At 40.0% G+C, this 24,193-nt stretch overlaps 1 protein-coding gene across 2 annotated transcripts; it reads left to right on the top strand.

Annotated features, from left to right (window-relative positions):
* The first annotated feature begins 2,430 nt into the window (after positions 1–2,430).
* Positions 2,431–23,733, top strand: suox (sulfite oxidase). 2 transcript variants are annotated; one of them, XM_055184374.2, is made up of 4 exons: positions 2,431–2,533; positions 8,507–8,561; positions 13,169–13,361; positions 21,533–23,733. In XM_055184374.2, the coding sequence occupies exons 1-4, from the start codon at positions 2,446–2,448 to the stop codon at positions 23,024–23,026; spliced, it is 1,830 nt and encodes a 609-aa protein (XP_055040349.1). In that variant the 5' UTR covers positions 2,431–2,445; the 3' UTR covers positions 23,027–23,733. The 2 variants fall into 2 exon arrangements, with proteins under 2 accessions (XP_055040349.1, XP_055040350.1); XM_055184375.2 differs by having other exon boundaries at positions 2,475–2,533; positions 8,481–8,561.
* The last annotated feature ends 460 nt before the right edge of the window (positions 23,734–24,193 follow it).

The following is a 24,193-nucleotide window of genomic DNA, read 5'->3' as shown; positions in this document are numbered from 1 at the left end:
TTCATTTATAACAAGCCAAAGCAAAGAAGTCTAAAACATCTTGGTCCTGTTTCACAGACAGGTCTTAAAGAACCCCTATTTTCCTTTTCACGATTTTACATTTCTGTTTTTGGTGTGTAAGTGTGTGTTAGTAAATGTTAACCATCTGCAAAATTACAAAGCCTTGCGCAGTGGCGGAGTGACCATCGGGAGAGTTGGGACATTTCCTGGTGGGCCGGTAGTGTTTTGAGGCTGCAAGGGTCGGTCTGATAATAGTTATAGGTTGCGAGTTATAGCAACCCCGTCTGGCGGCCCGCTGGTGCAGCCTCTTTGCTCAACATAAAAGTGCTCAACCTGTTCGACAGGTCCAACCATGTTTAGGATTTTTAAAAATATAGGGGGATCATTGAACGGCGCTCCCCAAATGGCATAGCCTGTCGGCCTTTGATGTAAAAAGCTGCGCAGCCGAATGCGTGTTTATTGGAGTACATATGCGGTCGGATTGATCCATCAAGCAGATAGACTATTTGATAGTAAGTGTGGATTAAAGGAATAGTCTACTCATTTTCAATATTAAAATATGTTATTACCTTAACTAAGAATTGTTGATACATCCCTCTTTCATCTGTGTGCGTGCGCGTGGGCGCTGGAGTGCGCTGCGACGCTTCGATGGCGTTTGGCTTGGCCCCGTTCGTTCAATGCTGCCATTTAGAGATAAAGTTAGAAGTGACCAAACACATCAACGTTTTTCCTATTTAAGACGAGTAGTTATACGAGCAAGTTTGGTGGTACAAAATAAAACGTAGCGCTTTTCTAAGCGGATTTAAAAGAGGAGCTATATTTTATGGCGTAATAGCACTTTTGGGAGTACTTCGACTCAGCGTTGAGAGGGAGAAGGAGAGCGGACTTTTCAGGCGAGTCGAAGTGCAACGCACCGCATTGTATCGTGATACGTATATCGTATCGAGAGGCCCTTGCCAATACCCAGCCCTAGGGCCAATCCCATTTCTCTGTCTTACCCCTTCCCCTTACCCTTACCCCTTAGTTTTGCACGTTCACGTGAGAGTAAGGGCTATCCCAATTCTCGTTTTGATCAAGGGGTAGGGCTAAGGGCAAGTGGTAGATACCCCTTAAAACCAAGAATTTCCGCGAGCTTACTTGAAACCGAGGGGTACCCAGAATACACTGCGCAACCGGCAAAAATGGCGTCCAGAGCGTCCAGAGAGTCCCATAAATGTAAGTATTTTCGGCTTAATAATTAATTTAAAAATTACTAACGTCTTGTTTTGTGCTCTACACAGTCCTGTTCATATATATTTGAATTATGTTCTTAATTTAAATGTTTTAAAATTTCGCTAGTTTGCAACACTAACGTTACGTTGCTGATTTGCACAACATTCCCGTATTTGCTGATTTGCACAACATTCCCGTATTTCTCTAACTAGCCATGAATGGACTGCATGCTTGTCTACAGTTTTAACTGGCAGCCAGCAAACGACGATGCATGATGACGTAACCGTAACCAAGCGGTGTCTCATTTCATAGGGGTATGTTTTCACCCCTAGCGCTTAACACTTGGTTTTGAGGGACAAGGGCTAGGGGTAAGACGAAGTGGTAGGGGAAGGGGAAGGGGTAAGACAGAGAAATGGGATTGGCCCCTAGTGTGGTGAGATCATAACAAGGGCGTGGTGAACTTGAACCTGCTTACGTCACAAGGTATTTTTTGGACCCAACATCCAATAGGAAAATTAAACCGCAGTAGCCACCGTTCAACCTGAAGAGGGCAGCACTCGGACGTTTTTACACCATATATTGTAGTATTGAAACATTTTATATCCAAATGTCAAAAAAGTTACTAAAACCTAGGAACAACAAGCCCCATTCTTACAGATCATTAACTAAAAAAAGTTGGTTTAGGGTTTAATTACTCTTTAATTGTTATAAGACGTCATCGTTGCATGCAGAATCAACAGAAGGAATTATGGGAGTAAGGTGTTCCCTTTAAAATCCTTAAACCTGAAGGCCCATTTGAAGCGATCAGTTTTGAATGTTTTGGATTGGAATGTCCCATCATGTAGGCCATTGTTCTCACTTTGAAGTGCCTTTCAGAGGTGGATTTATGATGTGTAATAAATAATCCCATCTTTAAACAAAGTCAACATTGTGATTTGATTTTCAATATAGTTTTTTTCCCGTAAGAAATAACTTGAAATAAAATTGTGCTTATATTAAATTCCATGCTAGGAAGGCCTGCAGAAATCGGACAAGATAACCATAACTTTGGCAACAGAAATTTTAGATTTTACCAAAAAGTGTTTAGCCCACTTTTATTAAAAGAGTATTAAATATGTAATTAGTATATACATAACTTATTTGTATTCTTCATAAACTATTAAACCATTCCACCACAACCTTCTCTGGATCAGCGGGCGTGTTCGACTTCATGTGGCGCAACGCGCAGACCCCATGGATTATGACGTCACAGCACCGCGAGAGCGACTCGAGAGTTGTGCATGGCGTTTTCTGCTTCTACTGGAACTGCAGTTTAACAACAGTAAGTCATCACATTTTTTAAAATTCATAAATAATCGTAAATGTTTGTGATTCAAATCCTCTCGACCTGTGTTAAACACGTTAATATCTACCAGATGACTAGCATGATCATTTTTAGTGTGTTATATTTCTATTCAAGTTACGCCGGCCGGTTAAGCGCGTTCTCTTTAGATTGAGACTTTACATGTAAAACATTCTGCATTTCGTGTTTAATTGAACGCAGCACATTACATATGGGGATGCTTGCTGACGTGGACTGGTTTGAATGCTCATTTTCTTGTCACTAATCACGGTTTCCCGATCGGTCCTACTTCGAAATGTCTAACTTAAACAGCATTTGTTTGATGATAAACTAGTCTGCTTTGAATCTATATGAGACATTACACAAGTCTTTCGTCCTCAGTAGGATCGATCTGTGACAAGTAACCGTAGAAAAGCACACGAGCTGCATGAACGAGCGAACCTTGTTTTCTAGTTCACGCGCTAAAAAAGGAAACGCATAATTTATTTTACACAGTTTATATTTTGACGTTTATAATTTCATTTGCCTCAGCTTTTCTCTCACGGTTGTATTCGTCTACGTTACTCGCGTCTGTTTTTTTATCACGTGCAGATAAGTTTATTGCCGGTTATAAAGCGTTTAAACACCAGTAGCTCATCATCAGCTGTATAATAAATGACTGATAAAAGCTAATAGACTCCAGTCTCAATACTCAATAAGATATGTACTGATAATGTCAGTAAATTCATGTTATGATTTTTCTTAAGTGTAAAATGTTGAGGTGCAGTGACTTGCTGGTCTCTTTTGATTGGTCGTTGGTAGGAGGAGTGCATATAATTATTTTGTTTGGGTGAACGCTGGTGTGGGTCTACCAGTGGCTGCAGTGATAAGACGAATGTTTGAGTTTTGATAAGTTATCCTCGGTTGTCCATAAGGATCTGTAGATCTCATGTGGGTTAGTTGACCTCTGCTCTGAGCACTGAGCAGACCCTGTGAAGCTTTTAAGGGACTTAAAGCTGCAATCTGTGACTTTGTCAGTTCAAAATAAAAAGAATACATAATGGATTAAAGGGATAGTTCACTTTAAAATGAAAATTCTGTCATCATTTACTCATCCTCATGTTGTTCTAAACCTGTATTAATTTATTTTGAACACAAAAGAAGATATTTTAAGTGTATTTATCATAGACTGTAAAAAAATATGGACGTGGTGTCCGTGACATCACCCATGTGAAGAGCTTTTTTGAAGCCAATAGTAGGTGGTGTCTGCCATCGCCATCTTGGCCATGCATCACTCACAGGTAACCGAAAATGGGTAAAGAGGCGGGACATGGGTGAAGCTGAGGTGGCTGGTTGCTGAAACCACGCCCACCTAGCTTGAATATAGTTAGAGTTCTCAACGGGTCGGGCCGGCTGACAAACCCGACGGGACCCGCGGATTCGGGTCGGGTTCGGGTCAAAAATATAAGCAAATGAGTGGGGTCGGACCTCGGGCTTAATCTTTTACGCTCCATGAAAAAAAATTGAATATTGAACAATATTGAATGAACATTACAGCTTGATTTGAAGTCCCGTCTGCTGGTCATGATAATAGCCTACGTGTATGAGGGGGAGAAAGGCAGGGGGGGTCGGCGAGTCAGGTTCGGACAGATAATTCACGTTGATGTGTCGGGTTACATCGGGTCCGGCCTTTAAAAGCCACGGGCCGGGTCGGGTCGGGTTGTAATTTTCAGGCCCGTTGAGAACTCTAACTCTAGTGACAGCAGTGGCAGTTCTCCGTCACTCAAGTGGCCACGCCCTTAATTATGCAGAACTTTAAGGCTTAATATAATTTAAACAAATGAGTTACAAAAAATTCATCCCCTCAGAGTAGTCACGAAGGGCAAACTTAGCTATACAGGCCCAAAACACTTTGTACCAGGCTGTAAACATATTATTTTATACTGTAAAGTTGGGCATTTTAACATGGCAGTCTATAGGGATGTCCTGATCCGATATGCTGGATCATTATCGGGTACGATCCGGGGTTTTTGGCTGGATCGGACATCGGATCGAGGACCGACACGACAACATGACTGATCCAATTCCGATATGTGTGTTAGCCGTGGTTGTTACTGACAAGCTATTAAACGGACAACATATTATAAAAGCACCATAAACGTTTTATGCACTATATTCAAAGTCTTTTAATACACTCAATAGCTTCATGTAAAGGAACAAACGCGCATTTGGCCCAAGTGTGTGAAGATTAAGCATGCATGTAGATTTATTCACCCGATGGACGTTCACGCTGCCAGCGAGAGCATCAAAAAATGCTTAAATGCATTCTCTGGAAATTTCTCAAGCGGAGGTTTCCACCTTCCGATTGGTTGGCGGCGAACATTTTCGCCTTGCGATTGGTTGGCGCCGAACCGCGTCATAGCTCATTACCATAAAGTAATGTTAATCCATGTCTAGTTAAAATGTATATAAATTTTTTTTTCTTTAAATAAAATGAATTCATAATAACTCTACAATTAACATGAACTGAATTTAAAGATTATGTACACGTATCTGAAACTTTCAGAAATATATTCTTTGCACCGGTAAAAACTAATGTTAAACTAATGTTCAGGGGTTGTACATCTTTAAAATTAACGAAGTTCTTGAGAATCGTGAGAGAATCGTGATCTTAATTTTGGGCAAAAGAATCGTGATTCTCATTTTATACAGAATCGTGCAGCTCTACTTTTAGGATGTACTTTTAACTGTTATGTGGATGTATAATAACAGATCTGCTCTGATGCTGTGATAACAGACAACAGAATTACTTGTGCAGAGTAGCGGTGCAAAGCACAACACATGTATAGAAAATTACTCTGCAAAATAATCTTTAAACAGAGATGGCGATAGAGAGGCAGAAGTTATTGATTGCTCTTTTAAAGGGGGGGATTAATGGTATTTCAAGCATTCTGACTTATTAACACAGTTATAAAGTTGTTTCCTCATGCTAAACGTAGGCAAAGTGTCAAAACCGCAGTTGGGCGTGTTTCAGAGTATTTCTGTGCCGAATGCACTTCGCCAGGGTTCGTACAAGTTTCGGCTAATTTTTTTCGATTACGGTTCTAACTGACGTTTCAGGGGTTTTCGATACGCATCACTTCTTTATATGGGCTTCCGCCGGAAAACTTCCCCCGGAAAACACCGCCCAGCCGTCAGTCAGCGGGAGACGCTAGAGCTTGCTAACAGCTTATCACGCCACTCAGCTTTGTTTAATTTCAAAAGTCAACAATGGCACAAGAAGAAGTGTGTTTTTGGATGTAAGGAGAAGACATCCAGCCTTATGGAAACAATGGATATAGTTTATTATCCGGATTAGCAGCGGAGTTTTGCGTGTGTGTTTGATGCTGTGGATTTTCAGAACCGGGTCATGACGACTCGAGTTACACGTGGTAAGTAAGACTTCTGTCTTATGTTGGAAATAGGCGCGTGTATATTATATAAATGACACGAACATGTAGTGAATCAGTTAAAACAGTGTTGTATAGTGTTGCATGACTCGTACTCGCTCCTCCTGCGGTAGTAACTCCTCCTTCTTCATTTTTTCGTACGTTATCGGAAAGATTCGGTAAAGCTAATCTTTCTATTATAAATCTGATGAAACTAAAGACTCTTCAGAGATATAAAGGATGTCATACTACTCTATAGGTACTTCAGATTAACATCAGAAATGCAGAAACAGCGTGTGTTACGTGAGCTTTAAGTCAATAAAGATACGGAGGATACAAATGAGGTGTCTAACTAATGCAATATCTGTTTCATCCTTTTCATGGTGCCATGCATTTTACATTCACTTTTAAAAATTATGATTAATTCCAACTTACATCTGCTATGAATCTCTATCTGATTCTCTACACCCTAAACGCCAGAACTCACTAAAAATCATTTTGTAAGTTTGCTCTTAAGGCAAATATTAAGTGTCCTTTCATTTTTAAATGGCTTTGTATTAAAGCGTCTGTCAGTAACATTGTGGTGTATGTTTATCATTCTAGTAAGATTTTAAGGAAGCACTTGTTATGGACTTCACTACATTGTTGTGGTGTAAATGAAGCCTTAGAATGCACTTGTCTTATTTAATGCTTTTCTTCATTTTTACTGTCTTTTTCCGAGACTTTAGTAGATAATATACATGAGAAAATAAGCAGTATGAGTGCTCTGTCTTAGTTGTGCGGTGTTTTTAATGTAAGCTTGTAATGTTGCACAGGCGGCAAGCCAATTAACATTATACAATGATGTTCAATACCAATCTTCTTAGATTCGCCTATTATTGTAAAAAAACATTTCATTATTCATTCAAAGAATTATCATAAACTTTATAACCAAAACGTATGTATTGCAGTTGTAATATGTCAGAGGAGAACTGACTGACCGAGTCTGGTTTCTCACAAGTTTTTTCTCTCCATTTATACATCATTCAAGTTTTGGTTCCTTGCTGCTGTGAGACTGCTGACATTAGATTGCTTTGGGGAGTTATAAATCCATAACGCTTTTATTATAATGATTCACATATAAGCTTAAAGACATCACTACTTTACAGTTTGTAATGCTAAAGTACATGGTTTTATTGCAAAATCTCTATGTAGTTTAAACTCCTGTTCTTTTATTGTTTCGTCAACCAAGTTGTAAAGTCATGTCTGTTGTTTAATTTTACACCTGTCATCTGTCATACTCCTTGACTGATGCGTCTCAGAACAAGTAGGCTGTTTTAGTGAAATACATTTGCAATAATTCTACTCTATATTAGGGGTGTCACAATTCTCCAAATCCTCGATTCGATTACATTTTCGATTCTGATGTCACGATTCAATTCGATTCTCGGTTTTTAAATGATTTTTTAAAAGACAAAAAATGATATGCCTTTATTATTATTATTATTATAGTTTCACATTAACATGCACATTGCGTGCTTTTCCTCGCATGGGGGTTTGTGGGCTTTACTTTACGCGAGAGAGCTTGTAGAGAGAGAATTCCTTCTTGCACGCAGATAGACCAATGCGCGTGTCTTGGACTCCTATTATCTGAACTAAAACCGGTGCGTCATAAGCAGCTGCGCTTCTCTCTGTCTCACGTGCATGCGCATCTCGCATCTGTCCAAAGTCTAAACATAAACTTAAGTAATAATCCTTACGTATTTGTTCAGTTTTATGCGTTTCATGCGAGCTGAGGCAAACTATACCTTTTGTTTAAAAGTAAACCCGCTGCATCTTGGCGGCTGTCTCGTGCACGTGCAGAGAGCTGCGCTCTGTCCGAAGGCAGATCACTAGGTAGTAATCCTGTTTATGATATACATTTCAAGGAGCAATACATCCCTCGTGTTTAAAATATAAATCTCGTTCCGCTGGATGGATGTTTTTAAAGGCACTTCTGAGAGTTTATTTTCCCCGCTTGGCAAGCCGACCGGACATGACATGGGGGCGTGGCAGCATCGACGATCCAATTTTTTAATTTGAAGTTTGAATGTTGTGACTTAATTTCGATCTATTTCGATTTAAAATCGACATCGTGACACCCTTACTCTATATAGTGTATATTTAATCATTTTCATATTTTCTGTTTTTTTTTTTAAATAAAGCTTCTTTGAAACAATATAATATTGTAAAACGTGATGTATAAATAAATTTAAATTCAAAAGACATTTACTATAAAAACTTTTAAAAGGCTTTTTCTGTCATCACCATCATGTTAACCTTTAGTTTCATACAGTAATAAGTATTTATTAAAAATTAGATAGCAGTAGATTGTTACTCTTTTAATAAACACTAACAATTCATAAAGCTGCCAAATCCCTTAAAGCAGTTTGTCCTGTCACTCTTTCTGTGTTTATAAAGCAAAATCATCATTTGACCAGTGATCTATTTTGATGATCTTTAGATATAACACTTAACCCTGTGTCCTTGTACTTTGACAGATTTGTCTTTTTATTTCTTTTCTCAGAGGGTGCCATGCAGCACATCAGGCATTGCCAAAGTTTCCTTATCAGGAGTAAAAGGTAATTCTGCCATTTCAAATAAACCTTTGTTCCATTCAGTCATTTCCAAGCAAGACAGAGAGAGGATTGTGCAAAGTTTATATGTAAGGAATAATTGACAACAGGCCGTTGAATTATTAAAGCAGTATGGCTGGAGCAGGAGTGTGAAATAGCTTTATAGACTATTTTGCAAGATGTAAACAACACTGGTCCAGCAGCACTGCATGTTTCAGTTTTTTAACACAACATAAATCTTGGCATAAAATACAACCTGAACTCAACCAAAAAGTTAAACAAACATCTTTAAGATATTAATAAAGAAATAAAGAAATCAGTTTCAAACTAAAACAGGAAGTGTTTCTGGACCAGTGTTGTTTATATCTTGCAAAATGGTCTATATCATCAAGAGGCAGCAGGCCGAGTAGAGGAGGCAATCACAGCTGTGATGATATAGACGTATGTCACACGAGAGCGATATTGCTTTTATACAACAGTTCGTCGGCACAAGTTTGAAAAAGAAAACTAGAAAACAACAACAGGGTGTTTTTAAAAGCCTCTTTTGTGAGGAACTACTTTCTTCCGCCTTGGATTTGAAGGCTAGAATGACAGGTAACACTTTCGGCTGTTTTTTTTAATGTCAGGTATTGCAAAATGGCCAAAAATGGTAAAGTGGGTGCTGTGATGATACTGGTGGAATATATCACGGCTATCAGATTCGAGAACCAAAAAGAACTGTTGTATAATTTAAAATAATGCACGTCCTACTGAAAATTCCAGCTAAGACCAGCATAAGCTGGTGAGCTGGTTTTAGCCGGTCTCCCAGCTTGGCATTAGCTGGTACTGGTGGTGTAGCAAGCTGGTCTAGCTGTGTTTTGGTCACTTTAAAATTTTTCAATTCAACTCAGTTTAAATTATATAGCACTTTTCACAATTGTATTAGTTTCAAAGCAGCTTTACATTAATGAATGTAGGAAAAGTATAGAAAAGTGAGTGTAGTAATAATGTAACGTATACAGTAAAGTAGTAAGTTAAGCCAAAGGTGGCGGACTCTCCAGATGATGAAAAACCCTCCCGGCTAGTCCAGGGGGAAAACTCCTAGGAGGAGAAAACCCCCTGAGAGAGATACATATATATTTATATATATATAAACACTATTGGGGTATGCAAAATAAACTGGTTCCGCCGGTGGTCATGGGTCAGGCATCAGCTGGGCATCTCGTTGAAGGACGGTCAGTAGATCAGCGGTGTGATGACCTCCACAGCAGCAGGAACTGGGTCTGTTTGTCTCATTGTCTTCGGGGTCGAGGACGAGACAGGGAGAGAGGAACAGAAACAGAATCCTATTAGCATAGGGGCCTGTCACATGCAATGCAAGTGTCATACATTATAGTGGTTTAAGTCAGTTTGGTTCCAGACAGGCTAACTATTGCGGAATAATAATAATAATACATTTTATTTATAAAGCACTTTTCATAAAAAAAAATCTCAAAGTGCTACAGAGTACATATTAAAGTTAAAATGGAAAACAGTAAAACACATAGATAAATAAAAACAAGTCCTAAGGACAATTTTAAAAAGCCTGTCTGAACAAGACAGTTTTAAGCTCTTTTTTTAAAATGTCCACCGATTGGGGTTTTCGCAAATGTTCAGGCAGGGGCGGCCAAGCAGAATGCTCGGTCTCTCATAGTGCGGAGTCTTGAGCGAGGCTGATGAAGAAGGTTTGTGCTTTGAGACCGAAGGTTGCGGGTGGAGGAGTGAGGGGTAAGGAGGTCTTTGAGGTATTGCGGAGCATTGTTATAGATGCAGAGGTGGGTGATGAGAGCAATCTTATATTGAATTCTTGAGGTTATGGGGAGCCAGTGAAGGTTTCGAAGAATGGGAGTGATGTGTTCGTATTTGCGGGTTTTCATGAGAGTGCGGGCAGCACAGTTCTGAATGAATTGTAGTTTTTGAAGGTGTTTATTTGGTATACCGATGAGCAGGCTGTTACAATAGTCCAGCCTGGAGGAAATTAAGGTATGTACGAGTTTTTCCGCATCAGAGAAAGTGAGGAAGGGGCGGAGTTTTGAGATGTTTTTGATATGAAAAAAGCAAGTCTTGTATAGATGTTTAATGTGATTAGAAAAGGTCAGTTGTGGGTCCAGCTTCACACCGAGGTTGGTAACAGTAGTTGATAGGGGGATGTCTTGACCGGAGAAGGAGATTGGTTATAGGTGATGACTGAACCTGGAGATGAGTGCCAATTTGTATAGCTTCAGTTTTCGAGCTATTCAGCTGTACGAAATTATGACTCATCCATGCCCTAATCTCCTCCAGGCAATTAGAGAGGGTTAGGGATGATGGAGAGGAGGGAGCAGAAGATGATGAGGAAGCAGATAATGATGAAAGACCCGGGGTAGAGCATAGGTTTGAGTCGGTTCGCAGGTACAACTGAGTGTCGTCAGCATAACAATGAAAAGAGATGCCGTGCCGGCTGATGACATGACCCAATGGCAACATGTAGATGATGAAAAGGAGGGGTCCTAGGATGGATCCTTGAGGGACGCCACACGTGACAGGGGTTGTACAGGACCTGGCAGTTCCCAGGTGGACGTACTCCGTCCTGTCAGAGAGGTATGAGGTGAACCAGTCCAGTGTGGAGTGACAGAGACCAATGTCAGTATGAAGATGGCTTAGAAGAATTTGATGGTCTTCTACAGTATCAAAGGCCGCCGACAGGTCAAGGAGAATAAGTAGAGAGGGGGATCTGGAATCTGCAGAAATGAGAAGATCATTGGTTACCCTCAACAGTGCTGTCTCTGAACTATGGGCAGTACGAAAACCAGACTGGAATGTTTCATACAGTGAATGGCGTTGTAGATGTTCCTGTAACTGTGCAGCAACAGCTTTTTCAAGCACCTTTGACAGAAATGGAAGATGGGAAATGGGCCGATAGTTTGAACGGCATTCTGGGTCGAGATTGGGTTTTTTCAAGAGAGATTTTATAACAACAGTTTTAAGTGAGGGTGGGACATGACCAGAGTTTAATGATTGGTTTATTATTTGTGTGATGAGAGGACTAATGGCCAAAAGTATAGACCATTTCAAAAGATGTAAACAACACTGGTCCAGAAGCACTTCCTGTTTCCTTTTTTTAACACTAGATAAACGTTGGGATAAAATAAACCAACAGAACATATAAACCTGAATTAACTGAAGTTAAACAAACATCTTAAAGATAATAATATATGTGAAATAAAAAAATAACTGTCACAAACTGTAACAGGAAGTGTTTCTGGACCAGTGTTGTTTACATCATTTGAACTGGTCTATATTACCCAGATGAGTTATGTGAGTGCTTTGTTCTAGACAAACTAACTATTGCAGGATAAGTACATTTACTGGACATTTTATGTGAATGCTTTGTTAAAGAAGAATGTCTTAAGTTTAAGTTTTAAAGCTGGTCTAGCTGTGTTTTGTCACTTTTTAAGCTGGTCTAGCTGGACTTAGTTGTTAAGGCTTGAAGACCAACTGACCCATGAGCTTGACCAGCTTTGCCAGGCTGGGAGGACCAGCTTAAACCAGCTACTGCCACCTTAAACCAGTTAAAACCAGCTACCAGCTTATGCTGGTCTTAGCTGGAATTTTCCATAGGGTGCCAAGGTGGTAATGCACCTTGATGCAAATAAATCAAAGGACCGGAGTCAATTATTCCTCTTATGCCACAGTTAACACAGACTTGCTCAGGTGTTTATTTTAAGACATTTGACATAAAGCTTTCAACAGCCCTTTGGTATAAATTTAAATAATGTACATAAGCTGAGTCAATAATATTGAAATGAAGGCTCTGTATATCATCTGTATGTTAGAGGACTTTCTACTGAAAATAATCTATATTGAAACAGTAGACTTTCACACAGTACTGTATGGATTTAAATTGTAGGATTAATGGTTTACTTCATCTGGTTCATCAACATAGCAGCTTGCTTTAATGATTTGCTTGATGTGATGTAAATGATTACAAACCTTTTACAATCCAATTGAGCTAGTAAAAAAATTCATTACTATGAAACTACGGCTTAAACTTCTCTTAAAGCATTAGTTCACACAAATTGAAATGTTGATATTCATTTACTCATCCTCCGGCCATCCAATAACTAGTTGACATTCTTCAGTATAACAGTAGGAAGATTTTAAACTGAAATCTGGTTCTTGGTTATTTATAAAATGCAGGTTTATGTCTTTAAAAGTCTAAAACAAAGATACAGGAAACACAAAAGTAATTCCCGTGGCTCTTGAAGACACATTGAGGTCATATAAAGCATCCGTGAGTCCTCCAAATGGAAACTCTAAAGGAATGATGGGTAGTTGTATCTCCTCATTTAAACGTTTGGATCACAGTTGTTGTGAAGGCAGTAATTAAAAACAACATTTCTCTTTATTTAAGATGACCTTAAATTGACAGAAACCTTTTCAAGGATGCATAAACACTGTTTAGGGCGTACCGGCACCTGTGGACTTGCATTTTATAATTTAACAAATGGCTTGCTTACACAAAGCTAAAAATCTTTACTAAGGAAACATCTTGGATGGCCTGAGGGTAAGAAGATTGAATTTTTTAGTTGAACTAACTCTTTAACTCTGTTTAGTTTGAAGTTTTCGAACAGTGTTGTCGCATCAGTATCTGTTTGGGATGGGCGTCTCTCTCACCGTTGGCAGAGTTCTGGAAGTCATCAGCGGCAGGAATCTCACAATGAAAGAATCTCAAAGTACAGATTTGCTCTGGCAGGACTGTTGGCAGGTGCTGGAGCGGTCCTCGCATATAATCTTCGTGATGGCAAGGTGAGACACCTCACTCTGGCATTGACAGATAAGCACAACTCAGCAAGTTATCTGAAGAATAAAACATCAACATTTAAAAATGTTATATAAGTAAATATAAGATTACATTCAGCCGGGGACTCAATATGGGGTATGGGGTCAATATGGTGCACATGGGCCAATGATCCACAGGCACCCAAATGACAAAAGATGAAAAAATGCATAGAGCAAAACAATAAGGCCCTTCTACTAGGATTTGATCAGTTACTGTGGTGCATATTTCTTAAATTGAGATGGAAATGATACACTGAGAACTGATACACACACTGAAAACATTTTAACAAGTTTTATTTTTGAAAATCAGCAAACAACAAATACAGATAACGCCGATATATGCACTTTTTTAAGCAGAAACATTAAATCAGGGGTGTCCAGCCTTTTTTGTGTGGCAATCTACTTTTAAAATGATAAAGCCGACAAGACCTACCTGCTAAAAAACATTTTTTAAAGGCACAATGTTTGAAATCCAATGTTGATATTTGAAATCACCTAAACCAGGGGTCGGGAACCTTTTTATCCAGAAGAGCCAAACAAACAAAACATTTGAGAGAAAATTTTCAAAAGAGCCACAGCAAAGTTTACACTCGTGTATTAGAAATGTTTGCACATTTTTATGTAATAACAACAGCAGTAATATACAACTTACACTGGTAGTAGTTCTGGTAGTTTTATACAACACCAGTAGGTGTCAATAACGCAGTTATTTTTAACTCATTTACACCCAAGCTAACTGTAGGTTACTACAAACAATACTACATTAAAGCACTATATTTTGTTCACTGACATAGGAGTGCTAGAAACCAGCACTAAGACACCACAAAAATTAGAAACAGGCATCATAAACAAGTTATTAACAAGAAGTGCATTGTACCCTGCTTACATTAATGAGATTTCTGTTGCTGCATCATTTTACTGAGTGCTTTGTAGTTGGGGTCATAACTGGTGAGATTCAGCTTCATGCAGGCATTCAGGCTTTCATCCGTTAACCTTGAGCGCAGGTTGTTTTTGATGTTGTTAAGATGTGAGAAGGACTGCTCGCATGTATATGTTGAGCCAAACATTGTTAGCACAGCAACACTGACATGATGCATTGTGCTGAAAGTGGCTGGAAGTTCGTTCCAGGTTTTCAGGATGAGATTGTCTTCGCGTTGTAGTTTTCTCATATCTGCCCACTTATGTTGCTTTGCCAGTTCTGCCCGCTGACGAGCGAGGCTTTCTAGTTCGGAATTCAAATTGATAAATTTTGACACCCACATATCTGACACCTTCAGTTCAGCAGCTTCCAGCTCAAAATCTCCAATGGAGATGCCAGGGATGACACTCAGGTTTTGTGGATCCACGGTGCACATATGTGGATGAGTTATGATTTTGAACAAATCTGCATTTCTGCGAAAGTCCGCAAAACGTGATTTAAATGACACCAGTAAATCAGACGTAAAGGCTGCGAGCTGCCTGAGGTCGAAATGATGAGCGGGGTCCCTCGCTAAGCAATCCTCTCTGTATGCTCGCAATGCTTCGAAGTGCAGGAGACGGCCACTTTCAATGTCCCTGATAAACAGTTCCAGCTTTGTTTCAAATGCAAACACTGCCTGTTGCAGGGACAAGATTGTGTTTCCAATGCCTTGCATTTTCACATTGAGGTGGTTCATATGACTTGTAATATCCACCAGGTAGTAAAACTTCAGAAGCCACTCAATGTCAGTGAGCTCGGGATGAACATTTCCTTTCATTTCCAGAAATGCCCTCACTTCATTTAAACAGGCAGCAAAGCGGGCGAGCACTTTTCCCCTGGATAACCAACGCACATTGCTGTGCAGTAGCAGCCCTGGATAATTACTCCCCACTTCATCCAGCAGGGCCTTAAACTGGCGATCATTCAAAGCTCGGGCCACAATGAAGTTCACAATGCGAACGACCAATGACATCACTTCGCGAAGATCCTCTCCACACGACTGAGCGCACAGTGCCTCTTGATGCACAATGCAATGAAAGCTTAAGATGGGCCGCTTCTCTTGCTCACACAGAAGTGCAACGAATCCTTTATGTTTTCCTAACATACTTGGTGCTCCATCAGTACACACAGATATAAGTTTATTTAGTGGTAGCTTTTTCTCTGCAGCAAAATCCATCAGAGATTTTAACACATCCTCGCCTCTTGTTGTATCTTTCATCGGCAAAACAGCGAGACTCTCTTCACGCACTGTATCACCCGTCACATACCGCTCGACTATGCTTAGCTGTGCTATATTACTCACATCGGTAGACTCGTCCAGGGAAAGAGAAAAGTAACTACCTGAACTGATGTCGTTGATCTGCATCTCCTCTATCTGGCGAGCCATCACGAGTGCACGATCATGAACAGTTCTTGCTGACAAAGGCATGTCTTCGATCTTTTGGATAATTTTATCCTTGTTTGGGAGGTCGTTAAACAGTTCTTTAGCCACACTGAGCATGCAACCCTTAATGGCTCCGTCTGTAAATGGTTTCCCACTCCGCACAATCTCCAGAGCGCCAGCAAAGCTCGCAGAATTCAAATTCCCGCTTTTGTTGGTCCATGCAAGCAGCTGCTGCTGTCCCGTTTCCATTCTCCGCTGAAGCTCAGCGCAAGCTTTTTTCCTGCAATCCCCATCGGGATATTTTGCGGCGAATGCTGCATGGTGCGTCTCAAAATGTCTCTTAACATTTGACTTTTTGAGCGACGCAATACGTTCATTGCAAATGAGACACACTGCGGACCCCGACTTCTCCACAAATGCAAATTGATCCGTCCATTCGGGCTGGAATGAACGGTAATTGTAATTGTTTTTTTCTTTTCGCCATCTTGCTCTCGTTGATGATGATTTTTAATTTTTAGTTAGGTTGTTGTTTAACTTGATGTGGATATGACACAGGCACGTCGTCCAATTAGAATTCAGCTCTCTGACAGGTAGGCTAGCTACAGGCCAAACGCCGCTGTCAATCATGTTAAGCTGCGAGTGTCTTACCAAAATATTTTAAACATATTTTATTTTATTTTACACATTCATAATTATACATTAATGGAGTATGCTAATAGTTTAAAAATAATTTTGTCATCTTGTTCGAGGGTGTCTTTTAAGTCAACATTTGAAAATTGGAGAGCCATATAAAATCCGGAAGAGAGCCATATATGGCTCGCGAGCCATAGGTTCCCGACCCCTGACCTAAACAAACACGCCCCTACCCCACCTGGACCTTCTTTTGATAGACCCGCCCCACACATATGCAACCCAGGCAAGGATGTCGGTTAGTAGACACGCTCCTTACTGCTGATTGTCTACAAGTGTGTTTTGGTAATCGGCCCTACTCCCTTTTCTAAAGCGGTTTTCAAACATTGTGCACTCCGCCTTTAACAAAACACTGTTACATTTTGTAATAACACTTTAAATGCGTGTTAGCACTATACTGCATATATCTCTATGTTGAATTTAAGGCTGTCACCATTACTCCATTCTTTTTGAAAAATCCTTGAGTACATGCCGAGTACTCCTTATAGCGGAATAGCGGAGATGCGTTTTTGATGAAATAAACTAGAAAATGACAACATTATCAGAAGCACCTCTCTCTCTCTCGTTCGGTCGATCGCGCGCACATACACCGTGCATGTGGATCAACTCCTGCATGAAGGCAAGAATGTGCATCCAAATTTCGGAAGTTATACGACTCCGCTGCAGCGGGCAGGCATAAGATTTATAAAAACACACTTGAGAAGAAATGTGCAGCAACTCAAAAAGACTTGTTTCTAAGACCATAATGCCAATTTGGCGCTTTGTTTTCCGAAGCTCGTGGAGGTGTGGAGCAGCATACACAGTTATTAACTTATGTGCGATCGACTGGTTGTATTGGACACCCCTGCATTAAATGAACATTAACATGGAGCCCTGAGATGTATGAACCTGTTTTAACGAACAATACCTTAAATAAGAACATCAAATGCAAACATAAACAACGCATTAAAACACAGTGCACCTGTTACTGTCTTCCGCCACGCCTTCTCGTGCAAAAACCAATGTTGCATGCGCACGCCTGGGTCAAGCTGATTCTGGCTGGACAGGATTTACCGCGAGTTTTCAAAATCACGGTAATCAAACATGGTTGTAATGATAATTAAATTTTAAACGATAATACTAACCGTCAGGACATTTTATCATGGTTAATCGTGAAACCGATAATCGTCCCATCTCTAGTACAGAGTTAATGAATGTACATGTGACTGTAGACATAGATATGTATAAAGGCTAGATGTGTTACGGCGGCTCAGACAGCTGGCTCACTCGTAGCATAGAGGGTTTTCACGACGCGTCATCAGAGCGGTAGTCGCCATATTGGAGGCACTCTGCATCACAACAGAACACAAGCACTGATGTATATCCCAAACGTCGTCAAGGAAAATTGTTAATTATTACTGCGTTTGAGGTTGTACCATTAGGATAGTTTGAGAAAAACATTTGGAATATTATCGACTTTCAAAAGTTATTAAAAACCAGGGAAAGGAGTGCAAGAAATTATCAGAGGAGGCGCTTGTGGTTGGCAAAGCTCAAGAAAAAGAGTAGTATTGTATTAGAAATATGATTGAAGTACATAAAGTATAAAACAAGTTACGTTATGCTTCTACTTGTTGTGCTTTATTTAAAGAATATTTAATATGTACTTTTTAAAAGTATACTTTTAGTGTATGCACAAAATGTACTTAAACACAACTAAAATTTGCGCTGCAATGCCTTAATGTCAGTGTGCTTAATTCCTCATAACAAATTTTCTATTGTAATGAAAATAATATTTTTAGTACTAAATGGTAAAAACAATTATTGCTTTTATTTTTTACTGTGTGCTTATTTTACTGTAAAGCACTTTGGTAGGACACTGACTATTTTAATTTTGCTATATAAATAAAGCTGACATTGACATATGGGCTCGGCATGAAAACCAAGTAGTTGACTATCAGAATATGCAACTGAAGGAAGAATCGCCGGGTCGTCACGAATCCAAGAAGAGGGAGCTAACTCGTAAGGATCTGCACCGCCTATAAATTGTAATTTCTCGAAATATCGTGCCTTTTCTTGTGGTCCAAGCCCTTCCCTATTTGCCTTTGTATCTTGGACGCGTTTTCTGTTGTTTAGACATGTCTACATTCACTTAAAGTATCCAAAGCACACAATAATCCATTGTACTCCATTCAGTTCTTTACACCGAGTGCCTCCACAATGGCCGCGCATTCGGGTTACGCCCAGAACGTGACGGTGGTGAAAACCCTCTATTGAGTTTAATGGTGCAGGTACTTCTAAATGACCATAACTTGCTCAATTTTCTACCAAATTTCAAACGGTTTGGTTTCTTACAAACATTATTAACGTGGCTGTAATTCTAGATGCTTTAACATGTTTTATGAATTAGTATAAGTATGCAGTGTCATAGGTACATCTTTGATGTTTATAACAAACCAAACCGTTTGAAAATCGTTAGAAAATTAAGCAAGTTACGGTCATTTAAAAGTACCTGCATCATTAAAACTCAATGCTACGAGTGAGCGAGCGCCCTGTGGTAAGATGTCTGCCAAATGCGGTTGTTCCACTCAATTGGCCAGCAGCGCGAGTAAGACATCTAGCCTTTATACATATCTATGACTGTAGACACAAGGACCACAATGGAAAATGTTTCTTTTTTCTTTATTGTGTTATCCTTCACAAATGTGTTTATTTAACTTTTTGTCTATTAAATCAAATCACTTTAGTCTACTAACTACATCAACTTTAGTCAACAACACTTTTTGGCCAGGCCTAACATTAAAGGTGTAGCGGAGGATTTTCTCGAATTTTAGAAAAGAACCTCCTTCTCCACTGTTTTAAAAAATGCAATTGCGCAACACTCCTGATTGACAACTAGTCTTTATGATCCACCCGGAAAAAGAAAATCCTCCGCAATACCTTTAACATTAACATTAGTAACCTTTTAACATTTTATTTTAACTTTGAAACCTTCCTTTTTAATAGGGCTGCAACTAATGAGTTTTTGTTTATGATAATTAAACAACTGTCCAAATATTGGAATGATTAAACTATTATGATGATTCATATAATAATCTTAAGCTCAATCAGCTAAACAAACATCTATAAAAACAAAATAAAAAAATTAAGTGAAATATGTTTTGAATTTAATTTCTGATGAAGGGCTTTTTAATAAAAAACTTTCACGAATATTTTTTTTTAAATATATCATTTTTTTTTATTTTGCCAGGAAATTAAATCAATGGTTTGATCAGGTGATTTTTGTGTGGAGTTCTGTATCTAGATAGGAGAATGCACATCAAAAAATCAAACTTTCTTGTATTGTAACTAGGGTTGGGCATTGTTTCAAATTTACAGATTCCGCTTGGCTAGCACAAAATGATTTTTTTTATACTTTTTATTTTTTTTATGCAACACATACCAACGAACAGAACAGACAAAATGATTTTTGAATAATTTTCCATCGTAATGTAACACCTACCTAAATTATGGCGACACAACCTTTCACTATAAATGTTGTGATAGATCTGCACACTCCTTAAGTTTTTCCTGTGTGAGCCTTCCTTTTGAAGCAGGGGAGAAAGGGTCTCACGTGTAGCTGGCGCTGGTACAAAAAGTGTCTTTGGTCTATTTAGCTAATTTTGCCCTTTATGACAACTGTGAGGGAGGGTGAATTTTTTTGTAACTCATCCGTTTAAATTATATTAAGCTTTAAAGTTCTGCATAATTAAGGGCGTGGCCTCTTGAGTGATGGTTGAACAGCCACTGCTGTCACTAGAATCGAGCTAGGCGGGCGTGGTTTCACCTCAGCTTCACCCATGTCCCACCTCTTTACCCATTTTTGGTGAAGCGCGGCCAAGATGGCGACGGCAGGCAACGCCTACTTTAAGATTCAAAAACGATCTTCACAAACCAATGGGTGACGTCACGGACACTACGTCCATATTTTTTTTTACGGTCTATGGTTATAACAGGTAAAACACGTTAATATGCATAAATATGTTATATTGTGTCGTGTAATAAAATAAAAATGAAAATACCAAGATCTATTGGTATTTTAATAATGTAGGCTTGTTTCCCGTTGTTTTCGGGCATACAGTATAAGCAGCCATTCAAATATTTGATATAAAATGTTTCTGGTTGCAACTTTTTATTAAAAGTTTTGTTTTTATCAAATTCACCATCTAATTCACATAAAAAAGAAAACATGGCGCACAATTCACTACGGCAAGCAGCGGGTGTCCGGCTTGACGGCTCCGTCTTCAGCTCCTCCCTCGACTGCAAGCGGCAAACCTCACCGATCGGTCTGCGCAGCGCCGGATGATCTCAAACACACCTAATGTGACCGAATCGTTACGTGGAATCAAAATTTTTATTTTATTACAAGGATCCGATTCCTTTCTTATGGATCTGATTCCAGAATTGGAAATTAAATTTGATTCCCAACCCTAATTATAACAGACACAAAAATACTGAAAATAATAAGCGTTTATTCAAAAATGGAGAAGATGGCAGTTTTTCTTATGAAAATTAAATTGGCTACATGAAATTAAAATGGTTAATGTTTCATAATCATAATTTCAAAGGTTTAAGAGTCGAGGATGAGGTATAATAACAGTGTGTGTTTATTTAAGAGCTGTTGTCAACAACACACCCCTGTGTACACCAGAACAAATGAGCAGAGAAACTATGGGAAACAGTAATGAACGCCTGCTCTTCCTCAGACACATCACTGTGTCATTGTTAACTTTTGGTGTATATCTTAGCCCAACTGTGTTGAAAACGGTGTACTAACTATTAGTGTAGTGTCACAAAATACTGCAAGACTGCTGTTACATTACCATAACATAAGCATTACCTGTAAATACTGTGTGTGTGAAGTGTGTAATGTTTGACAGATGAATGGGTAGTTTGCAGAATACTATTTCATTTTGTTAAAACTGTTTACGTTTTTCAATTTATTTATTGCTCAACAACATCTAATTCAATAACTGTGTTTAAAGCATGTGATCTTTTCTTGTATGTCCCCCCATACATTAGATCAGCTTGTTGAACAATGAAAAAACTGATATCACAGAGTAATTTTTTGTATCATTTACTTCTTTTCAGCCGGAGCGTGCGGACACCTCGGGACAGCTAACGGTACCCGAGACCTCTTCTTTTCCGGTTTACAGCCTAGAAGAAGTATCAAAGCATCGTTCCCTTGACCACGGCGTGTGGGTCACCTATAAAGGTGAAGTCTTTGATATCACAGATTTTGTAGCCCTGCACCCTGGCGGTGACAAAATACTTCTGGCTGCAGGCGGAGCTCTCGAACCCTACTGGGCTTTATATGCGGTTCATCAGCAAGACCAGATTGTGAACATCCTCTCTGAATATAAAATCGGCGTGCTTAATACAGAGAGTTACAGAGAGCAAGAGAAGGCCAACTCTTCAGACCCTTACTGTGCCGAGCCCACGCGTCACCCCGCGCTTCAGATCAACAGTCTGAAACCTTTCAACGCTGAACCCCCTGCTTCTATACTGACAGACAATTACATCACCCCCTCCGCCATATTTTTTAAGCGTAATCATCTTCCTGTGCCAAAGGTGGATCCTGAAACGTACAAGTTGGAGATCGAGGGTCTTCCCGGTGGAGTCGTTGCACTGACGCTGAATGAGCTCAAGTCTCGTTTTCCTAAACACACGATTACAGCGACGCTTCAGTGTGCCGGTAACCGTCGCTCTGACATGAACAAAGTCAAGCATGTCAAAGGACTCAATTGGGGCGTGGCAGCGATAGGTAATGCTACGTGGTCCGGTGCGCGTCTGAGGGATGTGCTCCTGTATTATGGCTTTGGACCGGAGGTTACGACAAAGGCTCGACACGTTCAGTTTGAAGGGCTAGACCGAGATGTGACGGGTGTGGCATACGGCGCGTCTATACCGCTCAACAAGGCGCTGAGTGAAGAAGGTGATGTTATTATTGCGTATGAAATGAACGGGGAGGACCTCCCCGCCGATCACGGCTACCCTGCTCGAGTGATCGCACCTGGAATTGTTGGAGCACGTAATGTCAAATGGTTGGGAAAGATTGTTGTAAGTGATGAAGAAAGCGAGAGTCACTGGCAGCAAAATGACTACAAAGGCTTTTCTCCAAGTACTGACTGGGACACCGTAGACTTTAAATCAGCTCCAGCCATCCAGGAACTCCCCGTACAGTCAGCTATCACTCATCCGGCTGAGGGAGTGTCTGTAGACCCCAGTGCCGGTGAGGTGACTGTTAAAGGATACGCATGGAGTGGTGGAGGACGGGAGGTTGTCAGAGTAGATGTCTCAGTAGATGGTGGAAACACATGGCATGTAGCTAAACTCAGGAGCGGTGATGAGGAGCAGAAGGACACTGCGCTCCCACCTCCTCCACCAGGAAGAGCCTGGGCTTGGAAGTTATGGGAGCTCGACATCCCGCTGCCTGATAAGGCCACGGAGCTGGAGATTGTTTGCAAAGCAGTGGACAGTAGTTACAATGTACAACCGGACAGTGTTGCCCCAATCTGGAACTTAAGAGGTGTGCTTAGTAACGCGTGGCATCGGGTAAAAGTCAAAGTGAGTGATAAACATTAAATGAAGTATTAAAAAATGGGAAAACCTCTTATATCAATCTTATATCGGACTTCTCGGTTCTTTAGTGCTGATTGATCTTCAACTTGGTGCTTTCGTGCAAAGTTTTTTTTAATATATACGATTGCACCTTTGAGTAGGAATAATAAATGCTTTCTTAATGCATAATGACATATCACTAAAGTCATCTCAGAGTATTACCTTGACAATAAATTATACTTTGCCGGACCTCAGTATAGACGGTTTCATGGTATGCACGCGCGTTGTTGCGGTTACGCTTCTGGAGCGAACTTAACTTCCGGTCTCTGTTTGTTAGTGGCTAAACTGAAATCTGGAACAAATACCTCGTAGATTATACATACAATGTTGTTTATTTAGCTTGTTATCAGAAATAAAATTACTCTATGGGACTCTGTTGGTATTGATTCCTTGCAGAGTTTACCAGAAGTTACGTTTGTTCCATGAAAGCCGTTTGTTATTACTGCTGAAACCGTCTAAACATAAAGTAAGACACATAGGACCCTGAACCACCAGAGGGCGCCCTTGCTCACTAACTTAATTGAAGTAGCGTGGCACTATATAGAGTAAATTTGCCCTGCGTTCCAGTTAGTTTTTTATGACCTTCCCTCAGTCTCGTTTACTCGGATGTACGTCATTGCTTACGTTGTACGAGTGCCCACTACTGGCAGAACACTTGAAGTGGGTTCAAATGAAACGCCCTAAGCCCTTGATCACATGGAAAATGGAGACCGCCCCCTCCTCGGTCAAAATCGAGGAAGCGAGGGTCTGTCCATATAAACTTCCCTCGTTCGCCTGACGAAGTGGAACACATTTCAAAATGGCGACAGGGATTCCCCCGAGGGGAACTTCCGAGGGGAAGTTCGCGAGTGCATGTCTAGAACTGGAGTGGAACGCAGCCATGATGGTAAATAAAGTTTTTAATACTTTAACATTTATTTGATTACTTTTTGGGACTTGGACCAGTGCGGCAGGTATAAGGTGTATTGGTCTTCATGTGGCATACAGTATAGAATCAGTACCATGAGAGTGACACAGATGTGTTTAAATGTATAGGAAATACAAAACTGTTTGTCATGCAAGCTGAATTGTGTCAGTGTTTTAAAAGCACTATGTCATCATTGCCACTAGAGGTTGCAAAACCTGATGACG

The sequence above is a fragment of the Misgurnus anguillicaudatus genome, chromosome 14 (assembly GCF_027580225.2).
Source record: "Misgurnus anguillicaudatus chromosome 14, ASM2758022v2, whole genome shotgun sequence".
Taxonomy (NCBI): domain Eukaryota; kingdom Metazoa; phylum Chordata; class Actinopteri; order Cypriniformes; family Cobitidae; genus Misgurnus; species Misgurnus anguillicaudatus.
The sequence above is the reverse complement of the archived record's forward strand: the minus strand, read 5'-3'. Positions and strand labels throughout refer to the sequence as shown.

Bases quoted from the DNA above. Each gene is read 5' to 3' on its own strand.
- suox (XM_055184374.2), top strand. From the start codon at position 2,446: ATGGATTATGACGTCACAGCACCGCGAGAGCGACTCGAGAGTTGTGCA. The intron at 2,534-8,506 runs GTAAGTCATCAC...TTCTTTTCTCAG, and splicing joins GGAACTGCAGTTTAACAACA to AGGGTGCCATGCAGCACATC. The intron at 13,362-21,532 runs GTGAGACACCTC...ACTTCTTTTCAG, and splicing joins ATAATCTTCGTGATGGCAAG to CCGGAGCGTGCGGACACCTC.